The sequence below is a fragment of the Arachis duranensis genome, chromosome 5, assembly GCF_000817695.3.
Source record: "Arachis duranensis cultivar V14167 chromosome 5, aradu.V14167.gnm2.J7QH, whole genome shotgun sequence".
NCBI lineage: Eukaryota > Viridiplantae > Streptophyta > Magnoliopsida > Fabales > Fabaceae > Arachis > Arachis duranensis.
This window is the reverse complement of record NC_029776.3, coordinates 21760908-21787136: the sequence shown is the minus strand read 5'-3', so window position 1 is coordinate 21787136 and position 26229 is coordinate 21760908. Positions and strand designations below refer to the sequence as shown.

Sequence of the window (26229 nt, the reverse complement as noted above, 5' to 3'; positions counted from 1 at the left end):
TCTGTTCAGCAATCTACGCCGCATGTTTGAGCCTCTGTTCTGCCACAACTCTGCTGTTGTTCAACCTCTGTTCAGCCATCTCCGTCGCATTTTAAAGCTCCTCCCTCTCCTTGTGCTGTTTGAATTTTAGAACTGCTCCATCCTAGGGTGATTTTTTTTCTTCTTCTTGTTGTATCTTGTATTAATTATTAAGTTATTGTTTTATTTGATTGTCGTGTTCATGATTAGTATGTTTTTTTCTAGTTCTTATTTTATTGTTGGCTTGTTGTAGTTTAAAATTTTAATTGTTCTTGTTATTTTGATTTTCTATTTTAATTGATCTTATTAATTTTTTAATTTGATAAATTATTATTTTAGTGTTGTTCTTGACCTTTTGATTGTTATATAGTGTTTTGCCATTGTTGATTTAATAAATTGTTCATTGAGTGGAAGATGAAAACCTGCCATGTTAAAATTGTTCCTATTGGTTTAACATGGCCACTACAAGAAAAAAGGCCTATGGCCACGCTTTTTTCTTGCCACACTTCAAAAGCGTGGCCAAAAGTGGTCAATGGCCACGCTTTTTTGAGGGTGGCGATAGATTAGAGATTTGGCCACTTTTTTTTTGCCACGCTTCAAAAGCGTGGCGAAAAGGAGCAACGGCCACGCTTTTGTAAGGGTGGCAATTGATTAGAGAAAAGGCCACGTTTTTTTTCTGCCACGCTTCAAAAGCGTGGCCATAAAGAGAAACAAGGACGTTTTAAAAGCGTGGCGACAGGATTTCATTACGGCCACGCTTACAAAACGTGGCTATATGCTAGTACACTTTTGCCACGCTTTAAAAGCGTGGCCAAAAGTTTCTTTTTTGCCACGCTTTAAAAGCGTGGCCGTAGAGAACAATAATAACGTTTTAAAAGTGTGGCGAGAGGGCCCCCTGTAAGACCTAGAAATTTTAGAAGATTTTATTAAGAGCTAATTTAGATTTATTTATCACTAAGTATTTTAATCTTTGAAATTATTTTATTGAAGATACTTAAAACAAATTTTGACTAATTGAATTTAAAGTAATTTAAGATTTTATCTGATTTTATAATTATCGAATTATTTTCTATATTTCAAATTATAAGGTTTAGCAAATGTAAAATAATAAAAATTTTATATAATATACTCTAATTTTATTAAAATTTATTAAATTCCAATTTACCCAAAATTCTTAATTTTATTTTTATCCCAAATTAAACCCTAATTCCTAAATTAAACCCCACAAACCCTAATTTCCACCACTTCACTGTCACTCACCCTTTTTTCCACCGCCATTCCCTTCCTAACAGCACTAACACCTATCAGCTTTGGCAAAAACTAAAGAAAGAAGGAAAGAAAAGAAAAGAGAGGGGGAACGAAGGAACAGAAGGGAGAAAGGAGGGGGAGAGAGGGCCGCGACGGGGGAGAAGAGAAGAGGGGAAGGAGACGCGCCGGTGTTGCTGGGTATTGCCGCCGCCGTCGCAACCTTGCCGAGCCTTGGAGGGAGACCCCGCCGTTAAGCCGCGTCACCGTCGAACTCGTCCAACCGCGCCACCGCGCTCAGCCCTGTCTCGCGTCGCCACTGTGCCATGCGTCACCGCTGTTCGCACTGTCAGTTTTGCGCAGGGGAAACCATGGCCGTTGAGGGTCCATCCACGCCGTAGCTGAAGCTTGAACGCCGCTGCAACCACCGCGTGTTATCGTCTTCAAATCGCCGCCGTTGAAGTCGCGAACAGAGATCGCGCGCAAGGGAAATCGTCGAGGAGCTTCCGTCGTCGCCGCGTGCTGGGCTCGCCGTCGTTCTGCCCGCGCAGTTGCTGCGTTGCCGGAGCTCCTCGCTGCCGCTGCTGGCCCCGGAAACCGCCTTTCAAGCCTGTGTCTGTTGGTAAGCCCTAACCCTGCTCCAGCTTCTTTATCCGTTAAGTGTTTATCGTGAGAGTTGTCGCTGAGGTTGTCTGTGCCAGGTTATACGGTCACCGTGAGTCTCTTTGCCGCCGTCCAAGCTGCCATCAGAAGGATCCACCACAGCCTCCTCTGTTCTTGTCTTCGAATCAGTACTGCCCTTTTCCAGTTTCAATCCCAATTCTGCTATTTCTGAATATGTAACTCCTCAATCCTTACTCCGCATCCATTTTGTTTTAGTCTTTTTCTATTCTGAATAAGGAAAACCTATATTTCTGTTAAACACTGCTACTATCCTGGTATCCGTTGATTGAGAACTTTAAGGCGTTGATGTTTTAGGATTAGGCCGCTGCAACTTTGGGTTGTGATGGCTTACGCTCTTTAAGAATCGTTGTTGTTGACTTGCTCCAATTCAAGTTCAGTGTCACTGCTCTAGGTCTAGCCTTTTTCCTAACTCTATTTCACTTTTATACTCTGAACTGCCTTGGTCTTGTTTATTTGTTTGTTATGATTTTAATTCCATTTTAGTTTCGGTGTTGTCTTGAATTTTTAGAGTTGTTTCTGCATTTGATTCCATCAAGTTCGATGTTGCTGCGAGAGTAATCGGAGTTGGTGATGCTGCAATCGTCCCGGTTGTGTTAGAATTGCCAGTGCTATTGTGAGTTTAGGCTAAGCCGGGCTGTTGTGTTAGAATTATGCGATTGCGACATTGAAGTAGGGGTTTTTCTTAAAATTTATTTTATATTACAGAGTTGTTATAAATAGATATTGATGTAAAAATATATTTCTGTGATTATGTTTGTCTTGTGGATATGGTTGTTTGATTGTTTGAGTGAAGTACGGTTGTTGATAAGAAATGGGTTTGAAAAGTTATTTACTTGGTTATTATGAAAAGTGGTTTTTCTTGGTTTGGAGTTAAAGAGGTTTGATTTCGAGTTAGTCTGATTTTATAAATGATTTAATACTTGAGCTGGTTTGATTTTAAGAAGAGTTTTATTATTAGAATTGGTTTGATTTGAAAATAATTTGATATTGGAACTGGTTGAATTATGAAAAGTGCATTTGATTTTATTTCTGTTTGATTAATCTGGTTTAGCTCATTCTGTTTAGCTTGTTTAGTTCAACTAATTTAGTTTAGTTGAATTAGGTGGTTAGAGAATCTGGACTGGTTAGTGGATGTAGGTTTTGTTTTGTTTACTGCTGCTGTTCGGAATGAATTTGTCTTTCCTCTGAAAGCTTCCCTGGATGAACTTGTTTATTGTGCTGTTTTGGTGTTGAATTCTGGACTTGTGATTGCTGTTTGTTGTATTTTTTTTTCATTGTCCAAAATAGATGCTGTGGAAGTGTTACTGTTTCATTAATTTTCCTTGGTTTGTTGTTGCTGAGTGTTGCTCTGCTTGTTGCTTGGTCCATATTAATTTATTAGCCGAGGATAAACTAAATTCAACATGGAGAGAAGCTTTTATGAAGGCATATAAGTCTATGGACAAAGAGCTCAGGTCTCATCTGAATTCGGACTGCTTTTGTAGTGGGAGCATGGCTGTCACTATAGTGAAGCAGGTAACACATTGGAAAAAGAAATAAAAAGAGAATCTAGATATGGTTTCTGATTTTAGATTCTTTGTGCTTATTATGCATTCATGCTCATTACATCCTTAATCATTGGCTGCTGCTGATTTCTCAATTTGCATTTCCTCTTCTGCTCACTTTCTATGCATGCATATATGATGTTCATGATTGGATTCTTTTTGAGGGGGGGGTGTTTGCCTAAATTTGCTTGGCATCGAGAAATTGTTGTGTGATCATGCAATTGCACTTGGATTCTTTTGCAACAATTATTCATGGATCTTATTTTTCATTTTCTTTTCACCATTAAGTAAATAATTAAATTAATTTCACATTGTACAAAAGCACATGGGACTGTGGCCTAAAACATTGGATATCTGAAAGTAAATAGAAATTAAATTGATGTTTTCAATGAGAAGGATTTCTGCTAATTCTGAGAGATTGAGGTTATTCATTTGTTTGTGATAGAAAACATTGTGTCCCTACTTTGATGTGGTTTCTGATGTTTGCATTGTGCTGCCATTATCTAATATAATCTGAAATTCTGAACAGCCATTTGAATTTGTATTTGCATTTCTCAATCATGCACTATTATTATATTGTCTATTGTTAATTCAAGTATAGTACACACGTCCTTTTTTTTTCTTGCCTATGGCCTATCATAAATTGTTTTAATAATCTTTTCATTTTTACTTCTTTACAAAGTTGATGATTACAGTCATGATCATAATGGCAAATATGACAAATCTTAATATTGTGCTTGGGCAATTCATGCAACTGATATAATTAACTCCCTAAAGTTCTCCACCCCCCTCCTCTCCTACTGTAGTGGCTGTAGTGCTGTTATTAGAATTAATGATTTCTTATTTTTAATTGTTTTTCCTGTTTTCCAGGTTCCATTGTAGGTCTAAACTTTGCTGTTTATGAGTCTTTGAAAGATTGGTTAGTTAAATCCAATCCATTTGGTCTAGTGCAAGATTCTGAGTTGAGTGTGACAACTCGCCTGAGTCAATGGATTACTATAATCAGAAATGATGTGTTGATGGAAAAGGACTTGTTCTGCCCAGTCAGATTGTAAGTTCGGCTTTGCTATGTCCTAATTCAGCCGAAAATCGGGAATTTTGGAGTATTACACTCTTGCTTCTTCTTGTCTTATGTCTTACTTTATCTTTTGTAACTTAAACATGTTTTTTGTTCCCTTGTTGATTTTGCTATTTCAGGGAAGCTGTGAAACATTTTGGTCCTGGTCCTAGTGTTCCTCACAGCCATACCAAGCCTTATGTACGATCTAAGGGAAGGAAGTTTGAGAGGGCTAGAGGAAGAAAGAACAACAAAGGACTTGGTGTTTAAGTTGTATTGTTTCTGTATTTTTCTACCGTTTTTAGTTTTGGAATTTGAACTCGAAATTTATTTTGTATTTGAATATTAGTTTATTAATGTATAAAATAATTAAAGCAAAAATTGTCACTAATTATTGTTTGATTTGTCTTGCAATAAAAATTGAATACTATATTTATAGGTTTGGTAATAAAAAAAGATTGAAAATTTATATTGTAGTAATTAAGATCAAGTAAGGAAAAGAATTTTTTTTTTAATTTAACAAGCCTTTTGCCACGCTTTTAAAGCGTGGCTGTATATCTTCCTATTGCCACGTTTTAAAAGCGTGGCCGTATCTCTTCCTATTGCCACGCTTCAAAAGCGTGGCCATATCTCTACCTATCGTCACGCTTTTAAGCGTGGCCGTATTTCCCACTTATAGCCACGCTTTTCCAAGTGGCTGTTTGTAAAAAAGCGTGGCAAACAAAAAGCGTGGCAATAGACTGTAAAAAGCGTGGCGATAGAGCAACCGCCACCCTCTGATAGGCCACCCTTTCGAAAGCGTGGCAATAGCTCAAAAAGCGTGGCGAAAAGCTATTGCCACGCTTTTTTCAGCTTTTCGCCACGCTTTAAAAGCGTGGCAAAAGACGTGTTTTCTTGTAGTGGGCTCAATCCATGCTTCCAAAGAGATTCTACCACCATGCTTGGACCTTCTCTCTGAGGTTGGCCCTGTGATGATTAAGGATATAAATCTTGTGACCCACTTTAGGAATTAACTTTTTAGTTTCTTTTTTAAATTGGATGTGTAATTTTGTTTGTTGATGTGTGAATATATTCTTTCATATTCCTCACTAAGTCATAGTAATCTATATGCCTTTGATCCCATAGTCTTTGTTAGTTATTGTTGCATATTGGTAGATAGAAGGCATTAAATTTTGTGACATATGGTAGTAACTAGTAAGTAGAATAGTTTATTCTTTTCTTTTCTTTTATAGATATGCCAGATAGAACAATGTATATACTTTTGAAAACCAAATTGTTTCTTTTGAACCAAAATTTGGGTGACTACTCTTTTCTAAATAGGCAAGCAATTTTGTCTAGTTGGCTGTAAAAGCTTTCATTTTCTTTTAAGTACTAGCTCATGTTGTAAATGACCTTGTTTTGCAAATAAAACTGTTGTGAAGTTACTGTGAAATAGTGGCATGGAATAGTCTCTCACTCTTTCTCTAATTTATTTTCTATTTTTCCCTTTGAAAAACAATATATTAGGTATTTCCTTTGATTGGAATGTAGAAGATAGTTGATGAGCGGATATTTTATACGTTTTTTGGTAGTATTTTCATATAGTTTTTAGCATATTTCATTCACTTTTTGTTATGTTTTTATTAATTTTTAGTCAAAAATTATATTTCTGGACTTCACTATGGGTTTGTGTATTTTTTTGTAATTTCAGGTATTTTCTGGCTGAAATTGAGGGACCTGAGCAAAAATCTAATTCAGAGGCTAAGAAAGGACTGCAGATGCTGTTGGATTCTGACCCTCCTGCACTCGAAATGGATTTTATGGAGCTACATAAGTCCAATTGGCATGCTCTTAATTGCGTTGGAAAGTAGACATCTTAGGCTTTCCAGCAATGTATAATAGTCCATACTTTGCCCGAGATTTGATGGCCCAAACTAGCATTAAACGCCAGCAAGAAATTATTTTCTAGCGTAAAACGCTAGAACCGGCACGAAAGCTGGCGTTTAACTCCAAGAATGGCCTATGCACGTGAAAGCTTCAAAGCTCAGCCCAAACACTCACCAAGTGGACTCCAGAAGTGGATTTCTGCACTATCTACACTTAGTTACTCATTTTCTGTAAACATAGGTTACTAGTTTAGTATAAAACTACTTTTAGAGATTCATTTAGGGACTTATGACATTTTTTACATTTCATATTGTATCTTATACAACATGAGTCTCTAAACCCCATAGGTGAGGGTGAGGAGCTATGCTATATTTCAATGGATTAATGCAAGTACTACTATTTTCTACTCAATCACGCTTGCTTTAGTTCTAAGATACTCATTTGTACTTCAATATGATGAATGTGGTGATCCATGACAATCATCATCATTCTCAAACTTATGAACTCATGCTTGACAACCACTTCCGTTCTATCTGAGCTCAACGTAGTCATTGGGCGATAGCTTGAATGCACATCTCTTGGGTTTCTGATCCATGAATTTGATTTGCCTCTCCTGACAACAGAGCATTTGAATCCGTGAGATCAGAACCTTCGTGGTAGAGGCTAGAACCAATTGGCAGCATTCCTGAGATCCGGAAAGTCTAAACCTTGTCTGTGGTATTCCGAGAAGGATCTAGGAAGAGATGACTGTAATGAGCTTCAAACTCACGAATGTTGGGCACAGTGACAGTGTGCAAAAGGATAAATGTATCCTATTCTGACACAAGTGAGAACCGACAGATGATTAGTCATGCGGAAACGTACCTGGACCATTTTCACTGAGAGGACGGATGGTAGCCATTGACAACAGTGATCCACCAACATATAGCTTGCCGTAGAAGTAGCCTTGCGCGTTTGGAAGAAGAAGAAAGTATGAAAGCAGAAATTTAGAAGACAGAGCATCTCCAAAAACTCAATCTATTCTCCATTACTGATTAACAAGTATCATTCATTTCATGCTCTTTTACTTTTTGCAAACAAAACCCTTTTTATCATTAATTTCCTGACTGAGAGTTACAAGGTAACCATACCTTGCTTCAAGCCAGCAATCTCCGTGGGATCGACCCTTACTCACGTAAGGTATTACTTGGACGACCCAGTGCACTTGCTGGTTAGTTGTGCGGAGTTGCAAAAGTGTGATTGCAATTTTGTGCACCAAGTTTTTGGCGCTGTTGCCGGGGATTGTTCGAGTTTGGACAACTGACGGTTCATCTTGTTGCTTAGATTAGGAATAATTTATTTTTGTTGGTTTAGAGTTTTCTGTTTGAGTCTAGTTTCATGTTTTAAGTTTGGTGTCAATTGCATGTTTTTTATTATTATTCGTCATAGTTTCAAATTTTTGTGTTCCTTGTTTGATCTTCAGTTTTTCTTGTTTGGTGTCTTTCCTTGTTTTTCTTGTGCATTTTCGATTTATTAGTATCCAAAGTATAAAAATTTTTAATTTTGGTGTCCTTTGTGTTTTTGTTTTCTTGAAAATTTTCAAAAAGTGTTCTTGGTGTTCATCTTGACATTCAAAGTTTTCTTGTTTGTTTTCTTTGTTTTGATTTAAAAATTCTAAGTTTGGTGTCATTTTATTGTTTTTCTCTTTCCTCATTAAATTCAAAAAAATATCTTTTCCTTTATTTACTCATCATTTTCGAAATTCCTTAGGTTGACTTAGTCAAAATTTTAAATTTGGTAGTTTCTTGTTAGTCAAGTCAAGATTTCAATTTTAAAAATTTTATCTTTTTAAATCTTTTTCAAAATAAAGTCTTTTCCAAATTTCTTTTTATATTTTTCGAAAATCTTTGATAAAATTTTTCAAAATCATTTTTTTTTGAATTCCTTGTCCCACTTTCTTAATTTGATTGAAAAATTTTACGTTTGGTGTTTTCTTGTTAAGAAAATCTCAATCTTCAAAATTTTAAAATTATATCTTTTTCAAATCTTTTCTTTTATTTATTTTCTTACAAGTATTAATTTTCAAATATCTTTTTTTAGGACATATCTTTTTCAAAACTTCCTAACCACTTTCTTTCTCTTCATTTTTCAAACTTATATTCAAATTTTTTTATTATTTTATTTTATTTTATTTTTGGTATATAAAAAAAGAGAGAAAATTGTTTATTTACAATTCACATCATCTCCCTTTCTTCATCATGGACCTAAGTGGAAATGAACAGTCTAGAAGGACTCTGGGGTCATATGCCAACCCCACTACTGCTTCGTATGGAAGTAGTATATGTATACCCTCCATCAGAGCCAGCAGTTTTGAGTTAAATCCTCAACTCATTATCATGGTGCAGCAAAATTGCCAGTATTTTGGTCTTCCACAGGAAGAACCTACTGAGTTTCTGACACAGTTCTTACAAATTACTGACATAGTACATGATAAGAAAGTGGATTAGGATGTCTACAGATTATTACTATTTTCATTTGCTGTAAAAGACCAAGCTGAGAGGTGGTTAAACAACCAATCCAAAGTTAGCATAAGAACATAGAAATAGTTATCAGACAAATTTCTGAATCAATATTCCCCCCAAAAAGGATGACACAGTTAAGGCTGGACATCCAAGGCTTTAAACAAGAGGATAGTGAATCCCTTTATGATGCTTGGGAGAGGTACAGAGAGATGCTAAGGAAATGCCCCTCTGAAATGTTTTTAGAGTGGGTGCAATTAGACATCTTCTACTACGGGCTTACAGAAAAGGCCCAGATATCTCTAGATCACTCAACTGGTGGATCTATACACATGAGAAAGACAATTGAAGAGGCTCAAGAGCTCATAGATACGGTTGCTAGAAATAAGCATCTGTACTTAAGTAGTAAGTCCTCCATGAAAGAAGAGGCTAAAACAGTATCCACTGAACATAGTCCCCCAGAACAAGTTGCTGAATTCAATTAGCAACTATTTTCTATAACAAAACAGTTAGCAGAATTTATGGAGATGCTACAAGAGACCAAAGAGGCTAACCAGAATGTAGAAAAACAATTGAATCAGACAAAACAGTAGTTATCTAAACAGATAACAGAAGAATGCCAAGCTGTTTATTTAAGGAATGGAAAGACATTAAATGCCTCAACTCAAAGCAGCAGAAAGCCAAGAGAGGAACATTTGACAGAGGATAACAAATTCACTGCCCAAAATTCCTTTGAGGACAATAAGAGCCCAGAAAAGAATGATTCTGGCATTCAAACGCCAGAAAAGGGCAGCAACCTGGCGTTAAACGCCCATTCAGCAGCCAATTCTGGCGTTCAAATGCCAGAACAGGGCAGCAACCTGGCGTTATACGCCCAAAAAGCTCCCAGTTCTGGCGTTCAAATGCCAATGAGGGATCAGACACCTACAAGTGCTGATAACAACCCCCTTAAGCAGGCTTCTCCAACCACTTCTGTAGGTAAGTTATCAGGATCAAGAGAAAACAGCATTCACATGTCCATCTGGAGTATTCGCCTACAGAAGGATGCCATTTGGTCTGTGCAATGCACCTGCAACCTTTCAGAGGTGCATACTCTCCATCTTTTCTGATATGGTAGAGAAATTTTTGGAAGTCTTCATGGATGACATCTTAGTATTTGGAGACTCATTCAGCTCCTGTCTTGACCATCTAGCACTTGTTCTGAAAAGATGCCAAGAAACTAACCTGGTTTTAAATTGGGAGAAATGTCACTTCATGGTGACTGAAGGAATTTTCCTTGGGTACAAAATTTTGAACAAGTTAAGGTGGATCAAGGGAATAGAGGTGGATCAAGTTAAGGTAGAGGTAATTGAAAAATTACCACCACCTGCCCATGTTAAGGCAATCAAAAGCTTTCTGGGGCACGCATGATTCTATAGGAGGTTTATAAAGAATTTTTCAAAAATTGCAAAACCTCTGAGCAATCTGCTGGCTGCTGACACACCATTTGTCTTTGACCCAGAGTGTTTGTAGGCATTTGAGACTCTGAAAGCTAAGATGGTCACAGCACCAGTCATTTCTGCACCAAACTGGACATTACTATTCGAACTAATGTGTGATGCCAGTGACCATGCCATTGGTGTAGTATTGGGACAGAGGCATGACAAGCTTTTGCATGTCATTTATTATGCTAGCCGTGTTTTAAATGACGCGCAGAAAAATTACACAACCACAGAGAAGGAGTTGCTTGCCGTGGTTTATGACATTGACAAGTTCATATATTATTTGGTAGGATCAAAAGTGATTGTGTACACTGACCATGCTGCTCTAAAATATCTCCTCACAAAGAAGGATTCAAAACCCAGACTCATAAGATGGGTGTTGCTTCTGCAAGAGTTTGATATAGAAATAAGAGACAGAAAAGAGACAGAGAACCAAGTAGCCGATCACCTGTCCCGGATAGAACCAGTAGCAGGAGCGTTCCTCCCTCCTACTGAGATCTCTGAAACCTTTCCGGAATAGCAAATGATTGCCATTCAGGAAGCACCATGGTTTGCAGACATTGCAAACTATAAAGCTGTGGGATTCGTACCCAAAGAGTACAGTAGGCAGCAAACAAAAAAATTGGTTTCTGATGCAAAGTACTACTTGTGGGATGAACCATATCTCTTTAAGAGGTGTGCAGACGGAATAATCTGTAGATATGTGCCTAGAAAAGAGGACAGAAGATCCTTTGGCACTGCCATAGATCACAATATGGAGGACATTTTGGAAGTGAGCGAACAGCCACAAGGGTTCTCCAATGTGGCTTCTACTGGCCTACTCTCTACAGAGACTCCCGAGAGTTTGTACGTAACTGTTACAGTTGCCAGAGAGCTGGTAATTTGCCTCACGGTTATGCCATGCCTCAGCAAGGGATCTTAGAGATTGAACTATTTGATGTATGGGGGTATTGACTTCATGGGACCTTTTCCACCATTATATTCAAATACTTATATTCTGGTGGCAGTAGACTATGTATCTAAATGGGTAGAGGCAATTGCAACACCCACTAACGATACTAAGACAGCGATAAAGTTCCTCTAGAAGCATATCATCAGCAGGTTTGGTGTCCCTAGGGTACTGATCAGTGATGGAGGCACTCGTTTCTGCAATAAGCAGCTTGACTCTGCTCTGATCCGATATGAAATTAACCATAGAGTGGCAACTCCATATCACCCACAAACAAATGGGCAGGCTGAAGTCTCAAATACCCGTAGAAGAGATTGGACAAGAAGTCTGGATGATGCTCTATGGGCATATAGAACCGCATTCAAGACTCATATAAGAACCTCTCCATACCAGCTTGTGTATGGAAAAGCCTGTCATTTGCCAGTGGAGCTAGAACACAAGGCCTACTGGGTAACCAGGTTCCTAAACTATGATGCTAAGGTAGCTGGAGAGAAGAGATTAGTCCAGTTGAATGAGCTAGAGGAGTTCAGACTCAATGCTTTTGAAAATGCTAAAATTTACAAGGAGAAAGCAAAAAGGTGGCATGACAGAAAGCTGTCATCTAGAGTCTTTGAGCCAGGATAGAAGGTTTTGCTATTTAACTCTAGGCTCAGATTATTCCCTGGGAAAATGAAATCCCGGTGGAAGGGACTATATGTGATTACAAGTGTGTCACCATATGGATATGTAGAGCTTCAGGATATTGACTCTAACAAAAAGTTCATTGTTAATGGACAGAGAGTTAAGCATTATCTTGAAGGTAATGTTGAGCAAGAATGCTCAAGACTGAGACTGGATTAAAGCTCAGTAAAGTCCAGCTAAAGACAGTAAAGAAGCGCTTGCTGGGAGGCAACCCAGCTATTAGCGAAGGTGTTGTTATTCAAATAATAATTATACGAGTTTAATATAGTTTATTTTTAAGGTTTATGGTCAGTTGCAGAGGTTTACAGAGTAATAGAAGAGTCCAGAACAGAATAACAGAGAAGCCAATGGAAAAGAAGCTTACTGGCGCTCAAACGCCAGTAAAGGTAGCAAACTCGGCGTTAATCGCCAGAATGGCTATCATTCTGGGCGTTAAACGCCAGAATGGGTAGCATTCTGGGCGTTTAATGCCAGAATGGATAGCCTCCTAGGTGTTTAGAAAAATGCCCAGTGATAAAGGTTATCTGGCGTTTAACGCCAGCCAGGGTACCTGGCAGCAAAGGGGAGGGAATTTTGTTGCCAATTCAAATTTTTTTGAATTTTCTTATTTTAATTCATAATTTTCTACATAAAAATAATACAATTCTTCATCTTACAATCCCCATTTCAAAAATTTAATAATCTTATAAAATCTTTGCAATTCCTTTTCAATTCTTTTTCAAAACATTTTTTTCAAAACTCATTTATCTCTCCAATTTCTTCCCAAATATTTTTCATTCATCCATATTATCTTTTTTTATGCATTAACAAAAATTCAGATTTTACTTCCTCATATCTTTTTCATATCTTTTAAATTTTCAAATCCTATCTTTTTCACATCATATCTATCTTTTCTCAATCATATCTTTCTATCTTTTCTTTTTCAAAAAAAAAATTCAAAACCCATTCCCCCTCCCTTTTTAAAACACATTTGGCCACCCCTTAGACCCATCATTCGAATCTATCTCTCCCTCTCTTCCTCTTCTTTCTTTCTTTTGCTTGAGAACAAGCAAAATTCTAAGTTTGGTGTGTTTTTCCATGATCACTAAGTCAAAATAGACCAAGATCATGGCCCCTAAAGAAAAACAAACTACTCCAAGAGGCAAGAAAGAAAACAATCCAAAACCTTAGATACATGAGAGGTTCTGCACAAAGAACATGCAGACCATTACTTCAAAATTGTGTGCCAAAGATCAGTGGTCCTGGAAGTTAAATTTGATCTGAAAGAAGAGGAATATCCGGAGATCCAAGAGCAGATTCAAAACAGGGGCTGAGAAATCCTGGCTAATCCTGAGATACATGTTGAAAGAAACAGGATCCATGAATTCTATGCAAATCTGTGGATGACAGATAAGCAAAGAATGGAGGGAACTGCCTTTCACACCTTTTGGACTGTGGTCAGAGGAAAGATTATTTACTTCCATCTTGATAAAGTGAGAGAAGTCCTCAAACTTCCTCAGCTACAAGATGATCCAGAATCCTTTAATAGGAGAATGGCTAAAGATAAAAAGCTGGATCAAGTTCTAGAAAACATATGCCTCCCTGGAACCAAGTGGATAACCAACTCAAAAGGTGTCCCAAACCAGCTAAAGATAGGAGATCTCAAACCAGTCGCTAGGGGCTGGCTGGATTTCATTGGGCGTTCTATACTTCCCCTAATAATCGGTCTGAAGTCACTGTCAAAAGGACAGTGATGATTCACTGTATTATGCTGGAAAAAGAAGTGGAGGTTCATCAGCTGATTCCTTGTGAGATTTACATATTTGCAAACAAGGAATCCACTGAGGCCAAATTGGCTTACCCAAGCTTGATCAGTCTGTTATGTAAATATGCGGGGGTGAAGATAAGAGTGGATGATTACATCCTAGTTGAACACCCAATCACCAAAAAGGTAATGGATGGAACTCAAATTCAAGACAACCTCATTAAGAGGAGGGCGCATGAGCTCCTCCCAGAAATTCCTCAATTTGACTATTGGGCCCGCTTAGAAGCATCTGTCACCAAGCTACAAGAAGCTATGGATCAACTTAAAGAAGAGCAACAGAATCAGAATAGCATGCTCTACAAACTGCTCAAAGAACAAGAGAAGCAAGGGAGTAAGATACAGGAGCTAAAGCGCCAGAAGCTGTCCTTTGATGAGCTAGTCGTCCCACAGATTGAGGGAGTACCTCTCTCTCAGAATAAAGGTTGTTGAGTCCTAACTCTGTGATAACTTCTGTTATTAGAGACCTATTTTAGGATTGCATGAGTATTAGTATTAGAGTTGCATGAGCATTAGTATTATTTTTATCAATTTGGGTATAATTTACTCCTCTTATCATCATCAAACATGAATAAAATAGTAGATTTTTTAGAAGAGCAAGGGTGCAAATATTTTGAGTACAAAATAAGAAAAATTCAAATTATTTATATGTGGTGGCATTACTATAGCTCTCTGAATAAATGCTTGAATAGTGCATATTTTTTTATAGTGAAGTTTATGAATGTTAAAATTGTTGGCTCTTGAAAGAATAATGAAAAAAGAGAAATGTTATTGATAATCTGAAAAATCATAAAATTGATTCTTGAAGTAAGAAAAAGCAGTGAAAAATACAAAGCTTGCGAAAAAAAGAAAAAAAAGAAAAAAATATAGGTGAAAAAAGAAAAAAAAAAGAAAAAGCAAGCAGAAAAAGCTAGTAACCCTTTAAACTAAAAGGCAATGGTAAAGAGGATCCAAGGCTTTGCGCATCAGTGGATAAGAGGGCCCAAGGGAATAAAATCATGGCTAAGCTGCTAAATCAAGTTGTCCCTAACCATGTGCTTGTGTCATGAAGGTCCAAGTGAAGAGCTTGGGACTGAGTGTTAAAGTCGTGATCCAAAGCAAAAGAGTGTGCTTAAGAACTCTGGACACCTCTAACTGGGGACTCTAGCAAAGCTGAGTCACAATCTGAAAAGGTTCACTCAGTTATGTGTCTGTGGCATTTATGTATCCGATGGTAATACTCGAAAACAAGATGCTTAGGGTCACAGCCAAGACTCATAAGTAGCTGTGTTCAAGAATCAACATATTTAACTAGGTGAATCAATAATACTATCTGAATTCTGAGTTCCTATGGATGCCAATCATTCTGAACTTCAAAGGATCAAAGAAGATGCCAAAACTATTCAGAAGCAAAAAGCTCTAAGCCCCACTCATCTAATTTGAAGTTGAGCTTCATTAAAGACTCTGAGATGTTATTACACCATAATTTTCTTTTTATCATATTTTATTTGTCTAGTTGCTTGGGGACAAGCAACAGTTTAAGTTTGGTGTTGTGATGAGCGGATATTTTATACGCTTTTTGGTAGTATTTTCATATAGTTTTTAGCATGTTTCATTCACTTTTTCTTATGTTTTTATTAATATTTAGTCAAAAATCACATTTCTGGACTTCACTATGGGTTTGTGTATTTTTCTGTAATTTCAGGTATTTTCTGGCTGAAATTGAGGGACCTGAGCAAAAATCTTATTCAGAGGCTGAGAAAAGACTGCAAATGCTGTTGGATTCTAACCCTCCTGCACTCGAAATGAATTTTCTAGAGCTACAAAAGCCCAATTGGCGCGCTCTCAATTTCGTTGGAAAGTAGACATCTTGGGCTTTCCAGAAATGTATAATAATCCATACTTTGCCCGAGATTTGATGGCCCAAACTGGTGTTAAACGCCAACCAGAAACCCTTTTCTAGCGTAAAACGCCAGAACTGGCACCAAAGCTGGCGTTTAACTCCAAGAATGGCCTATACACATGAAAGCTTCAAAGCTCAGCCCAAACACTCACCAAGTGGACTCCGAAAGTAGATTTCTGCACTATCTGCACTTAGTTACTCATTTTTTGTAAACTTAGGTTACTAGTTTAGTATATAAACTACTTTTAGAAATTCATTTAGGGACTTATGACATTTTTTTACATTTCATATTGTATCTTCTACAGCATGAGTCTCTAAACCCCATAGGAGAGGGTGAGGAGCTCTGCTGTGTTTCAATGGATTAATGCAAGTACTACTATTTTCTATTCAATCACGCTTGCTTCCGTTCTAAGATACTCATTCGTACTTCAATATGATGAATGTGGTGACCCGTGACAATCATCATCATTCTCAAACTTATGAACGCGTGCTTGACAACCACTTCCGTTCTATCTGAACTCAACGTAGTCATTAGGCGACAGCTTGAATGCGTATCTCTTGGGTTTCTGATCCATGAGTTTGATTTGCCTCTCCTGACAATAGAGCATTCGAATCCGTGAGATTAAAACCTTCGTGGTAGAGGCTAGAACCAATTGGCAGCATTCCTGAGATTTGGAACGTCTAAATCTTGTCTGTGGTATTCTGAGTAGGATCTGGGAAGGGATGACTGTGACGAGCTTCAAACTCACGAATGTTGGGCGCAATGACAGCGTGCAAAAAGACAAATGTATCCTATTCTGACACAAGTGAGAACCGACAGATGATTAGCCGTGCGAAAATGTACCTGGACCATTTTCACTGAGAGGACAGATGGTAGCCATTGACAATGGTGATCCACCAACATATAGCTTGCTGTGAAGTAGCCTTGCGCGTTTGGAAGAAGAAGATAGTAGGAAAGCAAAAATTCAGAAGACATAGCATCTCCGAAATCTCAACATGTTCTTCATTACTGATTAACAAGTATCATTCATTTCATGCTCTTTTACTTTTTGCAAACAAAACCCTTTTTATCATTAATCTCCTGACTGAGAGTTACAAGATAACCATAGCTTGCTTCAAGCCTGCAATCTTCGTGGGATCAATGACAAACCCCATTTGTAGGGTTTATCTTGTGCTTGATTTAAGGGATTTTATGACCTTTTACCCACATTTATTCAATAAAATAGCATGGTTTTATAACTTCTCCCTTAATTGTGCTTAAGAGTGAAAACATGCTTTTTAGGACTTAAAATAGCTAAATCTAATTCTCCTTGATTCCATTAGATGTCTTGATATGTTTGTTAAGTGATTTAAGGTTTAGGAGGCAAAGATTGGATCAAGGGAATGAAGAAAGAAGCATGAAAAGTTGGAGAACTCATGAAGAAATGAAAGAACCGGAAAGCTGTCAAGCCGACCTCTTCGCACTTAAACCACCATAACTTGAGCTACGGAGGTCCAAATGATGCGGTTCCAGTTGGGTTAGAAAGCTAACATCCGGGGCTTCGAAACGATATAAGATTTGCCATAGTTGCTACACGTATGGTGGTGCGCACGCGCATAGTACGTGCACGCGCCGTTGCTGCCATATGGTCCACTTAAAGCAACACATGGCCAACGATTTTAGAAGCCTTGTGGGCCCAATCCAACTCATTTTTGATGCTATTTAAGTCAAGGATTGAAGGGAGAATGAACATACTTTTCATACTTTTACATCTAGTTACCATTAGTTTAGTTTAGTAGTTAGAATTAGTTTCCAGAGAGAGAAGCTCTCACTTCTCTCTAGAATTAGGATTAGGATTAGGTTTAGTTCTTAGATCTAGATTTAGATTCATCTTCTTCTACTTCTATCTTCTTAATTCCTTGTAGTTACATTCATTCTTCTCCTACTCTTTTGGTGTAATCTCTTTTATGTTGTTCTTATATTTTGTTGTAGATCTAGTATTGTTCCTTCTACTTTCTTTCAATTCAATTGAAGGTAATTCATAATAATTGTGTTTCTTTTGATTGTTGTTGTTAATTTCTTTCAATAATTGTTGTTAGATTCTCTTCTTGTTGTCAATTTGCTTTGCTTTTCTTTTGTACCTTCCAAGTGTTTGATGAAATGCTTGGTTGGTTAGAGGTTGATTAAGTGGGAGCAATGGACAATTTGCCATCACAATTGAGGAGGATAACTAGGATAGGACTTCTAGTTCTCATATCTTGCCAAGAGCTTTGCTAGTTGTTAGTTTATTTTCTTTGCCATTTATATTTCTTGTCTAAAATCTTAAAAACCCCAAATATAACTCACAACCAATAACAAGACACTTTATTGTAAATCCTAGGGAGAACGACCCGAGGTTCAATACTTCGGTTTATAAATTTAGGGGTTTGTTTTAGTGACAAACAACTTTTTGTATGAAAGGATTATTGCTTGGTTTAGAAACTATACTTCGACGAGATTTTATTTGAGAAATTCTAAACCGTCAAAAATCCAATCATCAATCAACCCTTACTCACGTAAGGTATTACTTGGACGACCCAGTGCACTTGCTGGTTAGTTGTGCGGAGTTGCAAAAGTGTGATTGCAATTTTGTACACCAATAGTACATCTTTTTATATTTTTATTCTTTATTGTAACAAATTTTGAATAATTGTTGTTAGTTAATATGGAAACCTTGTTGATAGTTAGCTTATTTATTATTTTATTATAAAATTTATTTCGGTTGAACTACGATTGAATTGGTTAGACCAGTAAACCAGTGAATCAGTAGCTAGAACAGTTCAATGATCGATTCGATTTTTAGAGCCTTGATCTGTTGTAGTGAGTGCTATGGTAAATTGAATTGATTAATTTCCTGATATACACTTGGTTAATCGGATGAAATATTACGGGGATAGGGGTTTGTCCCACCTGCAGTAAGGACGGTAGTTTTATCTTGCTCATGAAAATATGAGGTTGATTAGTAATGAATAAATGGGGTTATGTTAGGCTGTATCTTCTGAAACTGGATGAAATTATGACTTGGGTTTAAATGTGATATTGACTTTTTACCTCATAAGGACGGTGGTATCATTCCGCTTGCTCAGTACATAATTTACTGTGTGGAACGGTAGATTTTCACCCATGGTGAGGACGATAGTGTTATCTCGCTCACGAGAGAACAAAATTGAGTAATTGATGATAAAGAACTGGGGTTAATGAATCTAATAATTCATGAAATTGATTAAAGTAAATGATATGACTGATTGTGGTCTGAATGACCGATTTGATAAGGACGGTGGTGTTATTTGCTTGCGTGTTTGAAATCGATAATGATTATTGATTGGCAAGGACAGTGGCATTATCCCGCTTGCATGGCAAGCTTGTGGGTTTCGTCCTGCTTGCGTATTGATTTAATATTTATTTCGGACAAGGTCGGTGGTTATATCCCGCTTGTTCGTGGTTGTTGATTTGGCGCCTGCACCAGGCAAGACGGTAGTTTCATCTCGCTTGTTTTTTCCTACACTCTCTTTGTCTGCAAGGTGGTAGGGCACTAATCCCTCTATTTGTATGGCACGACCTCACAAGAAAAAGTAGTAGGACACTCTCCCTCGATTTATTTTTTCATGATGATTGCCTCCAAGAGAAGGTAGTGGGGCACACTCCCTCGATTATATGCCTCCTAGGGATGCACAACAGAGAGACGATATCCGAGTTAGCTATTGGGTATGTTGGGTTCTAGCAGTTTAACCGACACATGAACTCGTGGTCAGTATGACAGACATGCATCATGTGCATTTATTTGAAATTATTTGAGTGTGCATATTATACTTAGTTTGCCTACTTGAATATTCTGTTAATTACTAATTGTATTACTTGCTATATTTATTTTCTAGCTGTGTTTGATTTGTATTGACTATTAATTATGTATGCTACCACTAAATTGGATACTGAATTAAGAAATTACAATATCAAAAGTAATGATGACTTAGTAGTTGAGAGTATGTTAAGCTTAGCACTTTAACCACATATTGATTATTAATTATGATTGATCCAACTGTGAGATTGAGATTGTATTTGAGATATTGACTGCTTGAGATTTGGTGAGATTGGTAATAAATTAAATCACTGAATTGAATACCGGAATGAATAATTGGATATTAGAGTGATGCTGAGGTTATACTAAAAATGACTGAGACTAGAGATAGTTACAGAGTTGAGACTTAGAAATTTAACCCTGTTGAGATTAGTTGAACCTTAGGATTGAACTTGTGAATTTGGAAACTAGGACTGTCAAGTGGGTTTATGTATCTTTATATAGTTTCTATTTGGAACTATTATCCTGTTAGGAACCTTTGGATTCTCACCCATTGTGAAAATTTCTATTTTACAGATACAGGATGTGACACATCTCATTGAGAGTGCAGGACTCGTTGGCGAAGTGAAGAAGACTGATAGCTTTACTTTATTTTGACTTATGTAGCATTTTTCTCTACTTTTAAATATTGTATTGTATATTCCTTTTAGAGGTTTTATTTTGGAGAAGCATAATGTATTTTTGTATATTTTTTATTTTTGTAATATTTTAACCGGTCTTTTCTTTGCAGGTCGAACTTAGATGTTATTATGTGTCTTATTCCAAAAATTTATATATGGGATAATATGAACTTGTATTATAATTCAGAGGCTTGAACAAAATACAAAGGATGAATCTTTTGAATACAAAAATTGCAAACGAAAGCTTAAAAGTGTTTCAGAGTATGAGAGGATGTGTGTAAAATTATGGATGATCTACAACCCCCTCCCCCTCCCTTTTTATAGTGGGCTATGCCCTTTATTCTTTTACAATTTAACCCCTGGATTTGCTAATCTGTTTGCTCTTTCTGTGGCTAATTCAGAGGCCCTGTCTTCGAGTTAATGTCTTCTGTTCTAGTTTTTTGAAAACTGGTAGCTAGTTTTATTTTTTCTGCTGTGATTTTGTTAGAATTCTGCTGATGACTTTTGTTCTTTTCTGCATGCGATGCTTTTGTTGCTTTCTGGGTTTGTCTTGACACCTTCTTTCATGATTTTGTATAAATGTCTGTTTTCTGATTTCATGACTCTTTTTTTTACTCTTCAAATGGATCTTGGGTATCTAGTATGTACAGTCTTGGCTGGACTGGACTTCTTCATCTTCATCTGTTGATTCTGATTTTATTGCTTTTAGAGAATTATGAATTTCTTCTTCTGAGGTGGCCACTGTAAGGGCTGCCATCATTTATTTTTTATGGGCTAGAAAGCGAATTTCTTTTTCGAATGATATTTTTCGAACCCTGAACTGTGGCTCGGGGGTTCTGCTCTTTTTTGGGATATAGTCATCCAATTATCAATTGCTCTTTTATTAATTAAGTTCAGGTTAAATTTATTCTACCATTTCACTTTTATATTTCTAATTAAATATTGCACGCTTGGAGTGTCTTCATATCCTGCGGAATCATATTCCTAGGTCATTATCCAGCATATTTCTATAGTGGGAATAAGAAAAATCAACTTATATCCATCCAAAAATAATGTTTCGTTTTTGAAATATTTATAAGCCATGCTGGCTTCTTTTGAAAAAATTACTTCTATTGGTCCAAACTCTTGAAACCATATCTGGAACCATTTGTGAAATCATAGAGAAATTCCTTTACGGAACCCTATGAACCAAGAGTGGAAATTTGGAGAAAGATACAGGGCGTTCCACGAGACATCTATATAATCATAATAGGAGTAGTGTTGTTGTTCAAATTTTCTAGTAAAACTTTTACAATGAAAGAGAAGTTTTTCCCATTCTGATAGGGTTATTACTTTTATAATCTTAATTTTTGAGAATATTGTATCTTTAGTAGTCGGGTCTTTATTATGAGTTAATTCAATGGATCCTGTGTCCACTAAGATAAATTCATAAAAGGTTCGGATCTTTTGGATATTTGTTGGAGGATAATGAAATGTATTTGGAAAAACTGTTTTATAAAGGGTTCTTCTATCCATCTTAAACCACTCTTTTTCTAAAGTCATTATTTTTAAAGTTATGGGTTTTTCATGGTAAGGATGTTTTTCAGATAATGGTTTAGTTTTGAACAAATCTGATGGCTGCAATAATATAGGAACCTCATATAAGCTCTTAGTTGATGCTGATGATTTTTCACTTTTAACGACCTGTGACATCGTCAAGGGTTTAATAGATAGTTGTTTAACTTGTATTGAAGTTGCTGGTTGGTTAAGAGGTTGACCATAGTCTTCACTGCTTACTTTTTTTCTTGCTCATTTTTATCTTGCAAAAATTCTCTTGCTAGAAAATCAGGTAATGCGCATTTGATTCTCCTTTAATATGCTTAATAGTAAAATCAAAGCATGATAATATAGCTTGCCATCTAAAAAATATTTGTTTAGAAACTAGATTTTTAACATCATTATTTAATACACTAGGAGCTGCTTTGCAATCAGTTCTGATTAAGAAGGTTTTATTGAACAAATCTTCTTGAAAATGTGAAACACATAGAACAATGGCTAATATTTCTTTTTTAATGGTAGCATAATTTTTTTGGGCTGAATTCCATACACCCGAATGATATTTAACTATTTATTTTTTTGAGAAGTTTGGAAGAACTTGTTTAAGTATTTCTCCATACCCTAATTCTGAAGCATCTGTTTCTACGATTAGACTTGCCTTAGGGTCTAGTATACTCAGACAGAAAACTTCTTTTACTAAAGATTTAATTTTTTGAACTATTTTAGACATGTCTTCTATCCAAGGAGGAGGTTGTTTTCTTAGCCTTTTATATAAATGTTCACATAAAGTTTTTATTCTTGGTAGAAATTCAGCTACATAATTAAGACATCCTAAGAATCTTTGTAATTGTTTCTTGTCGATAATTTCATTTGGAAACTTTTTTGCAAATTCAACAGATCTCTTAATCGGAGTAATTGTTCCTTAAAAAATTTCATATCATAGAAACCTTACTTTTGTTATAAATATTTTCATTTTCTTTTCAGATAGGACAAGACCATTTTCTTTTATAATATTAATAATTTTTTTAGGTGTTGAATATGTTGGTTTATGCTTTTAGAGTATACAAGAACATCATCTAAGTAGACTATGGTAAAATTTACATATGAATAAAAAATATTATTCATAATTTCTTGAAATTCACTTGGTGTATTTTTTAATTCTTGGAGCATTACATTTCATTCATAATGTCCAAAGGATAATATAAAAGTTGTTTTATATCCATCTTCTTTTTTTACTGATATTTGATAGTATCTGAATTTTAAATCAAATTTAGAAAATACAGTAGTCTTACTTAGTATTTTAATTAAGTCATTTTTGTTTGGTAAGGAGTATCTTATCCATTTTAAGGCTTTATCTAAAGGCTTATATTAATTACTAAACTTGGAGCTCCTCTTTTGATTTCTAAAACTTTCATTACATAAAATTCTGTGCAACTCCAAGGAGATTTTGATGGCCTGATTAGTCCTTTATCTAAGTATTCTTGAATTTTTTTTACTCTATGTCAATAATTCTTTGTTTATTTGTATCGATTTAACTTTAGTGGGGATATCTTTTTCATTAAAGTCATCTTCATAGGGTAGAGATATTTCATGTAATTTTCTATAATGAAAAGCTTTTGGGTTTAGACTGCACATGTCCTTTTTTATCCTATCTTCTATCCCTTTTATTAGAGTTTGAATTTTTTGGTTTTCTAATTATTGTTCTATTTTCTTATATACAATTTCTTGGTTTAGATAATTAATTTGTTTCTTTTTTTCTTTCTATTATATTAATTTGTGAGGTAGTCATTTGTTGTAGTAAATTTAGTTCCTTTCTTTTGGATTTTTGTATAAATTCAAATAGAATAGGTTGGTTTGGTATACAATAGGTGGTTACACCATCTACATCGACCGTAAAAAGGTATAATAGCAGTGTGAAGAAATTTTCTAATATAATTTGTTGAGATATTTTTTTTGCTAGGAAAAAGGTAGTTGAAAAGCATACATTTTTCTTACAAATTTTTGTTTTAGAAGTCTTATAGTTTATAGTCATTTTATCATTTTCTGGTTTAACAATAGTTTCAGTTATTTTTTTATAGTACTTAGTAGGTATTAATCCTTCTTCGATACAATGTACATCTGCCCCTGAGTCTATCATAGTCACAAACTCAAATTTCTCTATTCCGATCATTATGACTATAGGGGTATACTATTTCTGGTTAATTAATAATGTTAATTCATTAATATAATTAATTGAAGTTATAGTTTTTTCTTCTTCTTCTTCTATTGATTCTAATCTTTCTTTTCCTTTTTGTAATCTTACTATGTTATCTCCTTCTAATTTTAGTATTCTATAGTCAAGAGATATATTTTATTGTTTCAATTCAAAAATTTCGAATTTTAATATTTTTACTTTTTTTGTAAATATTTTAAAGAAGTTTCTTTAGGTGTTCTAAACCTATTATATATTTCTTTTATTTCTACTAGCCTTATTTATTCTTTAGATTTTTCTTCCTTCCTGATCAGATTATTTAATTGAAATAAGAATTCATCTTTTAAGGGAGAATCTCCTAATTTATCTATTATAAAAATTAAAGTGTTTGATTATTCTCTAGTTAATGTATTGATTGACTTTTGAGTTCACGTAATTACATTTAAAGATTTTATACAACTATCACAGTTATATATTCCTGGTCTTAGACACGAATCTTCCTCTATTTTAGAAGACTTTGAAGAAGATGGTATATCTAATTGTTGTATAAAATTATATGAATCATCAGAAGAATATATTCTTTTTTCGTTTCAATTTCTGATTCACTATCAATTAGTATAGCCACTAAAGCTTTTCTTACTTCTTTATTATTAATTTTGTTTATTTTTTCTTCTATTTTACAGTTATTAGCGTAATGACCTGATTTTTTACATTTTCAACAAATTATTTGTTTCTTGTTACTTTTCTTTTGATTATTCCATTTTTGTTTTTTCCTGTAATTTTTTTGGCTTATTTTCTGTTGCGTAAGGTTCTTTTGATGGATACCTATACCTATTTTCATAATTTTTTGTATTTCTTCTCTTAAGGACTCTATTTTGGTTGCTAGGTACTTTTTCAGTTGTAATGCCATATTGTTGACAAAAATTTCCTAATTCTCATTTATTGTTCATATTTTCTTTTCGCACTTTCTCTTGTAATCTAGTGTTAGTGCATATTTCTACTCCGATTTGTATTACTATATTATGTATTTGGCCAAAAGTTAGGCCTTCATATGGTATTTGAGGACCGAATAAAAATTGTAGTTTTTGTAAAACTTTTTCTGAAAAAAATTTGGGTAGGACAGCTATAAATCTTTCTTTCTAAAAAGGGACTGCTGCATCATCTCTCATCATAACTTTAGAAATAAGAACATCCATATACCATCGATAGTCAGTCATTGTAGGGCATTGTAAGTTTATTAGTTGGGTTCCTATTTTATCTTTAAAATATTTGGGTCTCCTAGAAAATTTTTTATAATTGTAAAAATTAAGGTTGATGTGGCGTCTTGTGATTGGTCTTCTGGTTTTATACTACTTAAGATTAATTCTCTTTTTGGTATAGTTAAAAATTTATTCCACCATCCTTTTAATTGTCCCATGAACCCTTGTGTGATCATGACTGCTGCTTCTCTATCAATAGCTCGTTTTGCCTTATAAGCAGTTGCTGCTATAGTCATACTATACATTAGGTCTAAAATAGCTTGTTCACTTAAACCATCTAAATTCCATTCTACTAACTCGGATCCAATAAAACTATTTTGTACTAATTGTGTTCTTTCTTCAAGGCTTACATTAGTCGGGGTTGGTCTTGGATAATAATTTCTTAGCTTTGGATAATACTGATTCTTATGTGTCATTTTGTTAATTTCTATTGTATTAACAGCTATTTTTTCTGAACTTATAGACTTAAGTTTTTTTTAACTCATTAATGTCTGTTTTCACATTTGTTTTGAGTTTGATTACATTAGAACTTTGAAACTTATATATAGATTTTTCTATGGGATTAAATTGTTTATGTTTATGTTCAATTTTTTTAACTGATTTTTCATAATATCTAGAACTGTATTGGTGTAGTTAAGTTGTTGATGTATCTTTTTAATGTCTCTTTTGTCTACACTTCCTTCTATTCCATAATCTTTATATGGGATGGCTTCTAGTTCTAAATTGTGTGCTATGTAAAACCCAAAACTTTTTAAAAATCTCATTACGAGTCAATTTCAAATTATTTATTCATTAAGGATTTTAATTTTAGAAATTATTTTATTAAGGCTAATTAAATCAAGTGTTGATAATTAAATTTAAATTTTTATCTAATTTCATAATTATTGAATAATTTTCATATTTAAATTATAAAATTTAGTAATAGTAAAATAATAAAAATTTTATGATTTATTTTAAATAATTGAAATTTTAGAAATTAATATTTTAATTTTTATGAATAAAAAAATTAATTATATTATGTCTAATTACTGAATTAGAGCAT

General features: G+C 35.1%; 1 protein-coding gene across 1 annotated transcript in view; it reads left to right on the top strand.

The window, feature by feature from the left end:
* Window positions 1-4919, top strand: part of LOC110281035 (uncharacterized) — a 10006-nt gene extending 5087 nt beyond the window's left edge. Inside the window, exons 2-4 of the mRNA XM_052261669.1 lie at window positions 1671-1885; window positions 4362-4542; window positions 4689-4919. Of these exons, the coding sequence (XP_052117629.1) occupies window positions 1671-1885; window positions 4362-4542; window positions 4689-4818 (526 nt within the window). The 3' untranslated portion in view covers window positions 4819-4919. The remainder of the gene's footprint in view (window positions 1-1670; window positions 1886-4361; window positions 4543-4688) is intronic.
* The last annotated feature ends 21310 nt before the right edge of the window (window positions 4920-26229 follow it).